Source organism: Paralichthys olivaceus, chromosome 15 (assembly GCF_024713975.1).
Source record: "Paralichthys olivaceus isolate ysfri-2021 chromosome 15, ASM2471397v2, whole genome shotgun sequence".
Classification (NCBI taxonomy): Eukaryota; Metazoa; Chordata; class Actinopteri; order Pleuronectiformes; family Paralichthyidae; genus Paralichthys; species Paralichthys olivaceus.
Genome location: NC_091107.1, coordinates 7,276,722 through 7,292,354, shown reverse-complemented (window position 1 = coordinate 7,292,354; position 15,633 = coordinate 7,276,722). Strand labels below are relative to the sequence as shown.

The 15,633-nt window shown below is 41.2% G+C and overlaps 1 protein-coding gene across 2 annotated transcripts in view; it reads left to right on the top strand.

The window, feature by feature from the left end:
• The first annotated feature begins 786 nt into the window (after positions 1-786).
• sh3pxd2b (SH3 and PX domains 2B) overlaps positions 787-15,633 on the top strand; it is a 32,553-nt gene continuing 17,706 nt past the window's right edge. For both annotated transcript variants that reach the window (XM_020097324.2, XM_020097323.2), the window contains exons 1-3: positions 787-1,259; positions 4,515-4,595; positions 11,785-11,860. In XM_020097324.2, the coding sequence (XP_019952883.2) occupies positions 1,188-1,259; positions 4,515-4,595; positions 11,785-11,860 (229 nt within the window). In that variant the 5' untranslated portion in view covers positions 787-1,187. The remainder of the gene's footprint in view (positions 1,260-4,514; positions 4,596-11,784; positions 11,861-15,633) is intronic.

Genomic DNA, 15,633 nt, shown 5'->3' with positions numbered 1-15,633 from the left:
AGATGGAGCTATTTGGCAACAAAATTGTAGAATCTCAAACTTAATCTGTAAAGATGAGACATGTTATTATGGTATTTGTGTTAACATGTAGTTATAAATTACTTACAACTCAGTCTACAACATGACACTGTAGTATTAATAAAACATATCAATAATATAATTACACCCACAATGAATGACTGCATTAACCACACAAACACAAACAATACTCTAAATTCCCATTGAACAGTTTTTGATCCAGCTTTCTGAATACTTAAAAAAAACAAACATGAACCTAGAAACAAATAAATGATTGAAACAGTGAGAGGTACACTGATACACTGGATACAGGTATCAGTGTCATAAAAATGGTTGAAATACAGCTGTTAAACTAAAAGTACATTTAAATAGTGGAGATAATAACGAGCTGGGAGATAAATGCTTAAAACAGCCAAATGGAACAAATGATGAAAGATATTGAAAACATGACTATTTGTCAGCTCTACCTGGATTCACCAGAGAGACCTGAGAGTATATCTGATGAAGAAATCTTGTGAAATATAGCTATTTGAACATAGTACACCTACATAATCTAACAAGGGCCGCAAGGAAGATTCACAGTGAGAATATTGGGTGGCCCAAGAAGCATGTGCGCCCTTTGAAGCCCCCATAGAGATTTCACTCTCCGCTTTAGAATCTGTGTGTATTCTTCTTACTGACATTAAAACGTTACCAGCCAGTGGTGCAGCTTTGATTTTTTTTTTTTGGACCGGTGCCCTCTCCAGCTGTGAGATCCTGCAGACTGTGGTTCGCTCTGACGCTGGAGGGGTTGGTCCGTTGTGCGTAATCATGGTCGTCCCAGTGGCTGAAATGGGAGTGGGCGAGCCGGGATAGGCTGGGAGTGTGGTTGGAGCCGCCAGCGGGACGGGAAGAGGCACTAGGAGAGGAGAAGAGAGGGAGAGAGAGAGAAAGGGGGAGGAAACAGAGAGAGAGAATCGAAAGACTGTTAACTTCAGCGGCGGACTGTTGGATCGCCTGACGCGTTAAAGAGCCATTTGTTGCAGTGAAAGGACGCGGACCTGAGCGGCGCGGATGACAAAGAGACGTCGCCGTGCAAACTTTCTCAACCGGGTTTTTAATCGCTCGTAAAAACCCAACGAGAAATCCAGTTTTTCTTTTTTGAACGGGGAGCAACAGAGGAGGACATCATGCCCCGGCGCACCGTGCAAGAAGTAACCGTGCAGGATGTCCAGAAGCGGAGGAATCCGAACAAACACTACGTAAGGCCCCTTTGTTATACAATCATGAAACTGTAATGAAATTGCTGAATAACTGTGTTTCGGTTGTTGAGTTGAACAACGGATCGAGGTTTTATCCAATAGGCTCTTCTGCTTTTCCTGTGGGGTAAAGTTAAAAACAAAGAGAGTGTCAGATTACAGTTCTGCAAGACAGAAGAACTGGACAGAGAGACCTTCACATTCAAAACGAAACAAAAATGAAGATTGTAAACAGTCAATAGTTTATTTTTAGATCCAGATAAATCATAGCGAAAAATAAGGTGAAAGTTGAAGTTTGACACGTTAGAGAAACACAGTCCTCCTAAAGTTGTTCATTGGGTGTTTCCTCCTGTGAATCAGGGCGTTTTGCTTTGTCAGTTCATTATAAAGATCAAATGTTTGACCAACAACACAAAGTTTAGTCCTTATCTTGGATTTGAGCTCAGTATAGTTGCTTTAGATGCCTTTATTAAAGATCAGCAGAGTGTCTGGAGCTTCTGTGACCTCTGACCCACCCTCAGTCTACAGAAGTGACTGTCATTCATATGTATCACATGCATATGTGAATATAAACAGTTTCCTGTCACCACCAGAGCCTGCAATCTAACAACCCCCCTTCTCATATGCCTGCTCCATGTGTGCCAACACACAGGAAGGTCCCAGAAAACATCTCGATACCCCAAATCAGTCCGGTCCACAAACCATCCACACGGAATCCTCATGAGAACTGAATTAAAAGTAAATGTCTCAGCTTTGTCATGCCCCAGGCTTTCTGAATTAAAAACCACTACGTGCAGGTCCTGACAACCAGGAAGTCTGGATGGCAGCAGTGCTCTTTAAGGTCATCACAGTGAAAACAAGGCGATGTTTGAACAAGGGAAGGGCCTAAATATTTCCATATGTCGTGCAGCATTCGTGCTGTTACGACTCACAGTTTCTCTGTTCTCATTTATAGCAGTCATTTTGGATTTATATTTTGATCCCACATGCCAACTGTATTGATGATTAGACTTTTTACACAGAATAGCTCTAGTTCTGCAGTGTTGAGCTTAAGTTGACATTACTCGTGACAATATCCTTGTGTGTATAATAGATGTCATGTGATAATTCCGTGATAATCCCATGAACAGTACCTCTGTAGGCACACGGATCTGTATTGTGTTACTTTAGTGTAATAGTCGTCCTGCGGGGCCAAACAAGAAGAATGTGTGTGGATATTTTCCCTCTCTCAGCAGACAGCTCCCACTGGTACTGCAGAGCCTGAGTGGGAGACAAGAATGTCAAAAAGCCAAAGACTCATTTTTTAAAATCTGCAGTTCATAAACAAAGGACCTCTCATCTATCTTGTCTGTGGAAGTGAGTAGAGGTGATGGTGTGGGTGTGTGCGTGTGTGGGGGTGGTGCACTTGGTATAATTTGTCTGCAAAGGTGCACACGGGTTATCTTAAAGTAAAAGTAACAGATATGACATCATGCATGTGAGCAAGCCAACAGTGACGGTCTGTGCCAATTTCCTCAGCAGGTATCCGTGTTAGCTGTGTGTACATGGTGTGTGTCTGTGTGTGCCCTCATATGCATGTGTTGGGTTATGCCCACGTATGTGCAGAAGCGATGGCTGGGTCGAAGGTCTGAAAAGACCTGGTACCGCTGTGAGTGTCAGTGGTCAAGGACACAGAGTTCTCCAGGTCCTGTGTCCTCTCCATCTGTCTCCATCTGTGTCTCTCACACACACACACACAGGACACCTTAAACCTTCCAGAACCCTGAAGTGTGGTTACGAGTACAACAGGCAGCTTGAAGCTCATCTGACTTGAGCCTTTTTCACAGAAAGGAACCTGACAAATCACATTCCAAAGAAAATGTCCAGCTAATATTAGTGTTTATTTCAATCCTCTTCTGACCTAAGGCTTCAGCCTCATCTGCCATTATAGGTGTAGTAGTTATAGTTAAAGTTAAGAAACAAACAATTCTTTATTAAAATTTCCAAAAACAATTAACCTATGTTATATATTTTGTTGACTTTTCAATCCCAGAGAAATTTCACAATTTTATTTAATCAGCTTTGCCCGACTCTGCTTCTTCTGGGATAAACGACGTATGACGAAGGAAAAACATGGAGTTGGCCAGTCGTAGCCATTTGACTGTTTTTCCTTCCACTTGTAATTAATCACGATTATTTGTTGCTGTTTGCTGCGTAGCGTGAATACAACTTTATCCCACTCATTCGTAAATTTGATTTGCGCCTGATTTGCGTCAGGTATATTTTCATTGGCATTGGTGGTGAAGACAACAGCTCCCATGATCCCACACTTCTTCACATTGTTAAAAACATTTGTTATTGTTCTGATTGAGAGACCCCAAGCAGTAACATATTGTACGTTTAAGGGTTTTATACAAACTGTAGCAAATAAATAATATAGTAACTGGTCCACACAATATCCTGATAGTAATCCTGATGCTTTTGTTAATCTATTAATCTTCTTCCATAAATTGAAGTTTACATGCACACACTGAATTTGGAATAAATCTACAATGTTTTGGGACACACGTCTTTTAATTATAACAAAAACAGATTCCCTGCTGGCCTGTGTAGCGCTCAGACCTGCTCTCTCCATCTGACTTCAGTGCCCCGAAAGAGAGAGCGAGGCCAGAGAAGCTCCGGGAGCAGGGCCAACAGCGTTCAATCAGACACAGCGAGCCACCCAGGAGTTTCCAATCGCCTCCCTGCCTCTCCTCTCTTGTTCGTCTTTAGTGAAGAAAAAAAAGAAAAAAGAACCGTGTCTGCTGCCTCCAGACTGCAGTGATGAGGCCAGATGCTTTTGGTTAAATGCTTTGTGATGTTTTAATCTCGTTGATATGAGTCGGATGGAATTTGAGGTTGGATTTGTGCAATAAGATCGTTTTCAACTATCTCTGTATTCTAAGGGTGTTGAGACACTGTGCACACATTCAGATTGTGACATTATGTGGAAGGGCTCACATCCATACAGGATAGTGACATCCTCCTCGGCAGGAAGTGAAGTAACCGGATGTCCCTGTCGTGTTTGTGTGGAAGGACAATGATGACCGTGACTGCTGCCTCATGTTGACTGACAGCCACGCTCCTGCCCTAACCAGCAGTCACAGCAACACCAATTCCCGTCACCATGACTCAGCAGTCATGGACGCCTCAGGGGGGTTGGGATTGCCAAGTGATTAACAATAATGTTTTTTTGTTAATTCAAGTGGTGCAATTATTTTTGTCTTTTGCTTTTTCCAGGTTTACATCATCAAAGTGTACTGGAGCGATGGCAGCACGGAAATCATTTACAGACGCTACAGCAAGTTCTTTGACCTGCAGGTGAGTAGGTGTGTTGGTCAATGCATGTGTGAAGCTGCGGTGGTGTGTCATGGTATGCTCTTTTCACACTGTAGGTGCACAGTTTCATGTTTTGGGAATGTGACAGGTTTGAACCTTTCCACCAGCGATTTCTAAAATAGGCCAGAAGGAGACTCTCCTTACCCACCCACATGACACTGGTAATTATATTGCTCGAGAGGAGTCGGAAAATGTCCCAATGCAGTTCAGAGAGGACAGTGATGAATGCGACGACCGCACTGATGACCACAGAAATGTCTGAATCATTCGCGAGCGTCATGCTGGCAGTTGTGTATTGCACAAGGAGGGAATCTCATTAGTATCCTAGTTTCCCTTCCTCTCTCAGAGGTAATGGATCTATGGCCGGGGCCACGTCTGAGCTTCGAGAGCATGGACTCCAGGATCACAGAAAGGCAATGGGCACATAGTCAATTTAGGCAAAGCATGCTGTCAACCCTAATGGGATTAAATACCTTTTAATTGATTAGGATGGTCAAAGCACGAGTAGCGAAGTAAAGAATAATCATGGTTCACTGAGGTTTTCTGAGCCTGAACATACAATGTCAACCAATAGGATGCAAACCATTTCATTACTAATTTCATGATAAGAATATAGACGTCTCCAGTCTCAATGATATAACATCTGTAATTACTAATTTTATCACCTTTCTATTTGTTGAGGCTTTCCCCAAGTAAAAAGATCACATTTGGCTATAAACAGTAATCAGACTGGTGTAATGAAGGGTCTGCTGGTTATTTAAAAAGATACAAAGAGATTTCTAGCAAAGATTTTGTATGTTAGCAGTAAAAATCTTATTTTTATCTTATCTTAAATTATTAGTCATTGCCTTCTTTAGAAATTCAAAAATGTTGGTTTATTCATTTGGCTTCTGTTGTGTAGGCTGCGGAAGTCTTTTTAGTTTTTGTGTGACTACTGTTGATGTTAGCAGATTATATCTTTTATGGGGAGGTTTATTTTCCAACATGATCTAGAAAGTGAGTCTTAAAAGCTAGAAATCTTAATCTGCACAACATGAACTGATCCTTACAGCAGGATGAATCCATGACTATGAAACAGTTGCTCTTAAAAACATCCCCAAATATTGATAGAACACAGTTAACTGGCACAGATCATCATGTCGAGCTTATTTTACCCATGTGAGCATTTTACCAGCACAAATAACTAATGACATTCCTGACAAGTATCGGATCAACGATGAGATATCCTCAGCAGGGGCATTCCCAGCAAGTGCTTTCCTTAACCGTGCTCTCAGCTGCTTCCTGTTGCATCAACAGCTGGTGGGTGGTGAGGGAGATATAGATAAACAAAGTAAATAAATAAGTAAAGGGCGAGTTGGCGGGAGAAGGTGACTTTACGTCAGCTGCTCAATGGAGGCAGTTTGTAGCAGTGTCAACTCGAGTTGTAAAAATCGGAGTAAGAAAGTGATGGTTGGACCGGACGTTTAATTTTGGGTGTCATCAGGTTTCCTGTAAAGATGGTGACGTACTGAGTGACTCAGTTCCTCTCATTACCATTTCTTCACTTCCTTTCATCCTCCTTTCCTTTTGTTTTACTTGTCTACTCTGGTCATGTCTCATTCTGTAGCTCAATGCCGTTTTCTTGCCCTAGGATTCGGGAGGGCTTCATATGAATAAAGAAAAAAATGATACATAGGGTTAGGGTCAGGAGCCAGACAGGAAGGGTTATTCACCACATCCTGGCACCACAGCTGGTCCAAGCAGCTGATGCTTCAGTTCAACCTGAGCTCTTACTGAGATCACTGACCACAGACTGAGTTCAGTATGATTCTTTATATTATCTATTATCTATTATTATATATTCGAAGGACACATTATCAGTCATGTTTCTTTTTATATGAAATGTAGGATTTAGACATTGACCTTCAAGGTCACAGTTATAATCTTTAGACTTTGTATTCCCTCACCCTTCTAATGGTAGTTGTGTTGCTGTAACGATTCTCCTGGCAGATTTTAGTATTTACCTGTTAATGGACATGATAAATAAAAATGGTCCATTAAATGGAGAGCATCTGCTTTGGAACAAGCTTGGCACCGTGGCTCAGAGCTCTAATTACAAACACATCCTGAGCATATTAAGAGCCAGACGTTCCTCTCACCGAGGATGTTTCTGCTCATACTCACCAACTTTTTCTCTCCTACCAGAGTCTGTGTAGCAGCGTCCCCGAAGTAGCATGAGGGAATTATGTTTCCATTGCTGGAGCTGTTGAATATAGAATGGAATTATAAGTAATTAAGTGTTTTAACATTAAAACTGTGATGTTTTCTTCCCTCCTTTGTTTCGTTGTATTGAATTGTGAACAGAAATAGACAGAGCTGTTGCTTCAGAAAGATGGAAAGTGCTGAGCTTTTTTTGTGCCACAGGGTCATCCATAGCGGCTTTGTGATTTAACAGTCTCCATGCTGCACATGTGTCCACTCAACTTCACAAGCTCAGTCCTCCAGCTCCCCCTCTCACCGTGGATACAGGATACACTTTGATTTTAAAGTTGTTGGAAAAAATCCAATACGTCGCTACTTGTTTATTCAGAGTGGCACAGCTGTCACATATTTTCCATCTGCAGTTATATCGAGTAACCAATCATTTTGAAGGGGGGCATACTGGTGTACAAACTCCACAAAGCAGCAACAATATTCTGATATCCTCTTTGCGGAAACCTTCTATTTTGGTTATTTTCATAAAAAATGTAGTGTAAAGCAAGGCAGTGTTATTGCTCACCCTCGTCCATTTATAGTTCCTTAAATTGAGAATCCAAGGTCAAGGTCAAGCCAATGTATTTTCTCAAGTGTGCTTGAGAATCATTGAACCAGAACCACACCCCCGGGTGCTGTTTTTAATGGGACCCTCCTCTGTGACCTTTCTGGAGGTGGGTGTGCAGACAGGGAATGGCTCTTTAGGGATTAACTAAAAGTACAACATTAAACCGAGGCACTGATATCATCCTCGTGCTCCCAGAATAAATGCTAACATTAGCATGTAAGATGCTACCCAGGCAATTTAGTCAGAGGACAGTAACTTTATTTGTGCATCAATGTTGTTTATTATTTAATAGAAACAGGGAAAGTAGTCAAAAGAGCAAAGCTATTTATTATAGTTTTTATAATATTTTGTAAAGATTTACTTTACAACTTTTAACCCAGTGAACCTTCCATTTAATTCCAGCATTAAAGTTGATGATAATAAGCCTTAAACATTATAATGCAGCAACTGTTAACGCTGAGTCACTGCCCATGCATGCTGTCCTCTCACTGCTTGATAAGTAACTAACAGCTTAGCTTTCTGCAAAGCCTTTAACAGTGTGATTGTCTACTAAAGGGTTAAAGATGACCTCATACATGAATCTACAGTGACAGAGTGAAAGACCACTGAAATGTTGAAAAGAGAGCAGTCATTGTTCGTGGACTGTTTATTCTCTCACTCGCCCGTCTGGTGCTTCTCAGATCTTCTTTATTAGGCCTTTATGTGAAGGCCGACGATGTGGTTAAAGCGGATATGGACTAGACAAATTATAGCCCCAGTGGAAGATTACGTTAGCCTCTGATTCAGCAAGAATTGTTAAATTAAATAACAGTATTTAAAGGTTTACAGTGGCAGGGGCGTATTAACGGACTGGTGATGTGACAGTGGAGAGGCTGGCTCTTAGTTACACTCGGTCTTTTGTTCTAAATGTAGTCAATTAATGACTGAAATGTGCCAAACTATTTATTGTTAATAATTGTTTGATTTAATTTTGAATTAGATTTTTTAGTTTATCTAAGTATCTAATTAGATTAGCCTCGACTTTGTTTGTTACTTTGCCATCTACAGTGTAGAAACCAAAATACCACACATGCTTCAATTTTTACGATCGGGATGGTTTTGCTTCCTGGCGTTATCCAGTTTTGTAGCAAAACAACGTGACTGGTCAATGTAGTTCATGCTGATAAAGCGCCATCTGCTGGAGGCAAGACAGTTTGATGCAGACACATATATGTATATAGAAAAATATATATATCTGCCATTATACCATCTAAACAGTGCCTTTCTCTCCGGCTGACATGGAGACATATCATTTTACTTCATATTAGCTTTGGAAACTCATGTGGAGCTTGGCTGTGCTCCGCCTTGGCTTGACATCCTCCGGCCTGCAGAGCATGAATATCTGATTTTGGGTGCATGATGTAACCAATATTTCCAAGAGACGGGCTTTGCTCTGTGCAGATGCCTTCTTATGTTGGAGTGGCTCTGATTACAGAGGAGATAGAAGCAGACACAGAGGCTGGGTGTGCCTGCACTCAAAGTCAGACACATGGGAACAATTACAGTGCGGGGGGTATTGGCCCTTCTGTGTCTCTCTGTCATCGTCTGCCTGTCTTACCTTTTGTTTAAGAAACTAAACTGACTCGGGTCTTTTACTTTGAGACAAAGAGTGACCTCTTCTCTGCCACTTTTTAAATTGATTGTCTTGTTCTCAACAGGGGGATTGAATTGTGTGGCTTTAACTTTATGATGTGGAGCTTCAGCAGTCAGAGAACGAGAAGTGATTTAGGTGCAACAGTTTGTGGCTTGAAATCCTCGACAGACGGATGACGATCTTTTCCTTCTCACATACAATATAAAACCAACCAAAACAGGAATCCAAGCCAGAGTTATGATTTGTGTAGACATGAAACTTTTTGAATAACGTTGTCTACATTTACACCAAAGCTCAGGTCGGTCAGGTATAAAAACAAATTAACTTGTTGTACTCTTATCTATTCAGTATCCTAATGAGCAGCTTGTTATTATTTTTCAGCAAATTCTGCTAATTTTGTTAAGGAGGAACATTTTCAAAGACCGTATGAGGTGGGAGAATATTTCAAGTCAAACATCTAAAGAATTTGATTTAAAATGTGAAAGCTGTAAACGTGATGATTAGTTGGGCTCCTGCATGGGCTAGGCTAACGGAGCTCATTAGATGGTTTTTAAGATAAGTTTTAAATGAATAAATAAATAAGGGATCGATCCCGTCAACTTGCAGATGTTGTTCTCTCCTCAGCACACTTCTGATACCTCTCGTTTCACTGTAGCATCACCAGGAATAACAGAGGAGAAGTCAATGGGTGGATGCAGAGGCTGAGCCAATGTGCCTTCATCCACCCACAAATATTAAATAAGGAAAGTTCCTCCACAGCATTTTAAGGCCATGAGGGGATTTTATTTAATAGAAAAAAAGATTCATTTTTAGAGAATAGGATTCAAACACCTGTTCATCTCTTAATTGAAGACTGTAGAGAACTTCGTGCCACGTATTATTTTATGACAACAACGCCTCTCTGTCTACAATGAGACAGTCCATAAAAAAACTATTAAAAATGACTCTTTGGCACAAGTCTCTGCTTTTCCTGTCACCTCGCCTCATAATACAGCCCCTCCTCTTAGTTGGCTTTGGCTCAATCTAACGTGTTGTTCCAACGTCATTTTCATCTCTCATACATGCTTGATGTAAATGATGTTATGGTTCATGCTGATTGTGAGCTTAGAATAAGAGGAATCACTAAATAATACAAACACTAGTAATACTAATACTAAATCTGACACACATAATAGATCAAAATGTACGTTTGTTGAAACACTGAGTCCTGAAATGACAGATACAGATCTGAAATTTAAACATATTGACTTTAAACAGCTCAAATTCTAGGTTCAGATCCTATTTATTTTAATAAGATCCTCCCTGGTTTGCATACATGGCGAGCCAGTTAGTTTTGACCCTGATGCCTCCGTGTAGCTCGGCCTTGAGAGATAAAATTAAATGATAAGATTGACGATGAACAGACCACAGTCAGAAATGGTAATAATGTCATTATGTGCTGGACCCTGACGTGGTTCACATACATGGCCCAGCTCTAAGTGCATCCGCTGATCGGCTTAGTCCTGACTATGTTCCTTTTCTTTATCTTTAACACGAGAGAGAGATGGCAGAACATCCACTGCAAGAGAGTTTTATGTCAAAATGTATTAATAAAAGATAAGAATGACACTTCAGATAGAGTTATGTGGATGCTCTTTTGGTGCAATCTGTAAAAACAATCTATAAAAACAATAAACTGGTAAATGATTGAAGACGTTCTCTCTATATTTACATCATATAACAGCTTGTTCTCTTTGGTTCAATTAAAGTAGTGTTTTTAAAGTACTGGATTCTAAACTCCGAGCATAATATCATTTCCAAAGATTCGATCACGAAACATTTAAGTCAAGTTATTTTACTCTTCAACCTTTTGGTCGGAGGTCTGCAGGTGTCAGAGAGAGAGAGAGAGAGGGTGCAGTTAGAGTTCATTGGTTAAAATGGCCAGGTGCCATTTTTATTAGCCTCAGCTGCAGCTAGAGAATGGAAGAAACACAACCACACACACACACACACACACACACACACACACACACACACACACACACACACACACACACACACAGCTAGAGTGCCGCAATTTTTTCTGTCCAAACCCGACTAAGAGAAAACTAAGCCTAACCTGTACCCGTCAAGCTGGCATTCTTTTTTTTGTGTCCAAGCCCGACCCAAGCATAAAAAACAAGTATAGATTCCAGCCAACGTCTCCGAAACCATCCAGAACCAGAATATAATTTCCTGAACATGGAATCCACACACTTAACACACACATATATCCAGACGACCAAATGCATGCACTCAACTATTTCACCAGCAATCAACAATAATGACATGAGATGTCAAAACCCTGGAACATGAGCTATAGTTCACTGTGACAGGGAGAGAAAGACTAAAATGATTTACGATGAAAGCAGATAGAGTTTTAAAAGGACAGAAAGATCAAGTGAAATTGAGAGAAATGATCTGAGGAGTCACTTCTCTCTGGTCTTTACAAATGACAGAAATGTTCCACTATGTCAGCGCAGCTCCAGCAGCACATGAAGCGGAGAGGAAAAACCATACCATCTGCTCAGTACATTCCTAATCATTGGCAGGCCTTCTTTTATTGGCCCGGTTCCTTCTAGGAACTGCTGATTTGTAAAAAAATGTGAACTCTTCCTCTACAGCCTCAGCTACCCTGTTGTGTTTAATGTGAAATGCATGTTTATATGCAAGCGCAGATACTTTGTGTGCTAACAAGTTTGAATTAACTGCGGTTTCAGATGGAGTTGCTGGATAAATTCCCAGTGGAGGGAGGCCAGAAAGACCCTAAACGCAGGATCATTCCATTCCTACCAGGTAAGAGTTCAACACACGCTGTCCCCTAAAATCCGCCCCTTTGCCCATCAAAATTCAAAATAGTTCTTTCTTGGCCCAAATACCATCCTTCCACCAAGTGTCGTGAAATTTTGTGTAATCCTAGCATTCTTAAACTCAAGATGTCATCTCGGGTCTAAGAAATTTCAAGGTCCATTTTTCCTTATTTCTGAAATTGTATAGTAAATGATAAATTAATGACTACTTGGACAAAATTGATGATAAGGATTATGGTCAGCTTCTGCCCACAAAACAACACACAAAGAACAGGGAGTGGGGAATGTCACTAAGTACTCTGTATTTCCTTCTCGCTTTGTTGTCGTGTGTTTGCTCCTTTTCTGATTTCTCCATGAGAAACACTTGCGTGCATTGGGTTTAAAATGTGGACAAGGATGAGTCAGTCAGAGACAACAGAATGTTTTGTTGTTTACATCCATGCAAAGGAACAATCTCACTGTTCTGTCAACCAAGCGAGATGTTTCTTCATCTGCATATGCAAGATAAGACTTGGAGCCTACGTGTCACACTAGGTACCTGCTGTTGTTTCTGTTAATGAAAAACATTATAATGCATTTCAAGCTCTGTTCTTGGCTTTTCTTCATTGTCTTGAGGCAATAAAGTGTTTCTGGAACAAAAGCTTTGGGGTGAGCTCAACCAACTGTTGAAATAGTTTTGAATTCAGATCCTGCTGTAAGTGATTCTTTATGAGAGCTTGAAAGAAAGCCTCACCCAGGGACCCCACCCACATCTCCCCCACCATGCAGACTTGGGACGGGCGGGGGCTAGGATTATTTTTGTGGCCATCCAGGTCTGGAACTCATTGAGATAATACACACACATGCGCACAGACACACACACACGCACAAACACACAGACTATTTGATGGACTGTGTAGGAGGAGGGTAAGAGGAAAGAGCGATTCATGCTTTTCATACTATTGCCTACCATTCCTTTATACAATCAGACATGTCAAATAGAATAGAATAGCTTTAATTGTCAGAATATAATTTGCAGAACATTTTTTCCTGACAGCCAAGGAAATATTTCACTTACAAAGCACAAGTTGGGACTGTGGGCTGAGGCGGCACGGAAGTGGCTCTCTCTTCTTGGTTCGGTTTATTCAAGGCCTCAATGTGTTTTTACTCCTTTACTCCACATCAGCAAAGTGGTTTGTCTGCACATGTGCATTGTGCAGAATTTTACCAGCATGGACACACCACAAACTTGATTGCTGCATTTAGTTGTGACTCCATATTTGAAGTCACAGAATTAGTTTGAAAGATTTCCCAACATTGTCCAGTTAAATCCACACCTTTAGCTATTTATGACTATTTTGTTACCTCAAGAAAGGCCTTGTGTCATCTGAATACTTCTTTGATATGACATCCCCAGGCGATGCTCTTTAAGGCGGTGTCAGCAGCCCAGCCCTTGAAAAACAGCTGATATGTTCTTGACCAAAGTTTTTTGACTGTTCGTCAAAACCCCAGAAGGAATGTAAGTCTGTTTATCTAGGGGCCCTGAAGAAGAGTAGAAACTTTCTTCCCTGAACTTGAATCCCTGAAGTTGCCTATGAATTTGTACTTTGGGTTGATTTTAATGTTGAGCCACAGGATACTTCAGCTGCTCTGTGCTGCTGGGATCGTTCTGCCTCCCACAGTGGGAGTTACAGCACTTTGGACAGGTCAAGCATCTGTCTATTACAGCAGCTTTTAAAGTTGTGTGTGGCCGTAGTCAGTCAAGGTTTAGGGTTAAAGGCAACAAGTCGGTGGACACTCAGCTTTTCGAGGCCCTAAAATTGAGATCTTTGTAAATGCTGCTTGCTTCACTTTACTTTGAAAGTAGACATGCAGAAACCTACACTTTTGGAAATGGCGATGCACATTTACCTATATCTGCCTCCTGATTGGGTCCTAAAGTGCTGCCCATGATGCACTGTATGAATGTGTGTGTGAATAGTTCAAACTGTACTGTGTAAAGCGCTTTGAGTTTGTTAAGCTGCAATATAAAAAACAAACCAGTCACGTTTCATCTACAAGCTAAAACATGCAGCAACATCAGTAACAGTTCATCTTAAGTTCATGCAGAGATTACTTCTGAAACGGTTGTTTGGACAGAGATCATTCCCATTTCAGAAATTCTCTTATAAAACTAAAATGTGTTAGAGTGGAAGCAGCCTTGCTAAGACTCATCTTGTAAAAAGTCTTAAATCAACCCTTGAATCATGAAATACAAGTTAGTGTCAGTTCTTGTGAACCCAAGTTTGAGTCAAGTATTCCCGAAGTGTGTGTCAAGTTTTTCCTTTGAATCCTGGCGATGAAAATGACACAGCATTTTCCTCTCAAAGCTATTTTAGTAGTGTTTATTCATTTCAGTGTGTAAATACTCAGTGTGTGCCCATAGAAGGCCTGCTTGTTTCTAATTTCTCCATTCATTTACTTTCTTTTAACTTCCTTGTTGAGGATTACAAGGTCAAAACTTGACTTGAAACCTCAAGTCCTCACTGTAGTGACCTAACTTGGACTGAAGTCTACAGAATCTGTGTTATGTAATGGTTTTAGCTTCTCAAATTCCCCCTGAGGAGACAAACTTTCATGTGTGACGAGTCCAGTGCTTAAGAACCATGTCCTGAGAACAGCTTACTGTGTGTAAGGTGTGTAACAATCCCCCTCTCTGTGTTTCCATCTCTGTACCGTCACCTCCCTTACTCTGCCCAGGAAACAGAAGTTGTTTGATACCCGCCTCGGACTCTCGAGATTTGTCACGAAGTCAACCCTGCCTCGGCCGTGGCTCCGAGCAGCTTTTCCTTCCCTCCCCAAACAAGCCCTTTTCATCAGCTGCACCCATGAGTTGCCGTGCATACAGAGTGGGCAGTGTTGAGTCAGTGCTTCTCTCCTGACCCCAGAAAGCTCTGGAAAACCATCAAAAAAGCTTACTGTGTGAGGAGTGATGGGGGGGGAGGTGAGACGGAGAGAGAGAGATACAGAGAGAGGAGAAGAGACGTAGACGTCCAGGGTTGACTTTCAAACCCTTTAGTTTTCGAGAGATGTCCAGACAGTGTCCTTTTTGGTTTCTCTGCCAACACCTAAGAGATTTGGAATGTCTTCTCTAATTCTTCAGCGAGTCACTCTTCTTTTTATGAGTCTCCCTCACATTGGACTGTACTTTTCTCCTCTGCGCAGATGTAGTGACAAATCAGGTTCATTTCAGCCTCTGAACCACATTTCGAGGCAGTAAGTGGCAGAGTCATGGGAGCATCTAAGTTGTAGGATTCATGAATGTTTGCACCAAATCAAACCTAAAGTGGTTTAAATATTTACTTTAGCCCCTTTCGCACTGGACAAAAAACACTGACTAACATCTGGATTTTTGTCCTTCAGTAGAAGAAAGGCACAATCAGCTTTCATCCCCGGGTCAAATGACTCTGCGTTAGTCATGGGTTTCTATCGGCTTCAGGTCCAATCAGCAGTGAAGGAAACATGACATCCGGGTGGACGTGCTTATTTTCACCCCTTTTCTAGTTCAAAGCCATGACACGCATCATGAAAGCATTGAAGGCCGGCTCTTTGATATCACGGTGGGGAAAACTGTCATCATTGCTTGTTGTTTTTGTCACCGACCTGAGTAAACTCTTAGGTCGCCATGAGGGAAGAGTGGTTGGAAGTACGGAGGTAGAAAATGTGCAAGTTGGGTGTTGTGTGAAATTGATTTAAGGTTTTTTTCCTCCACCTCTTTATACATTTTTTCTTCTTCATGTA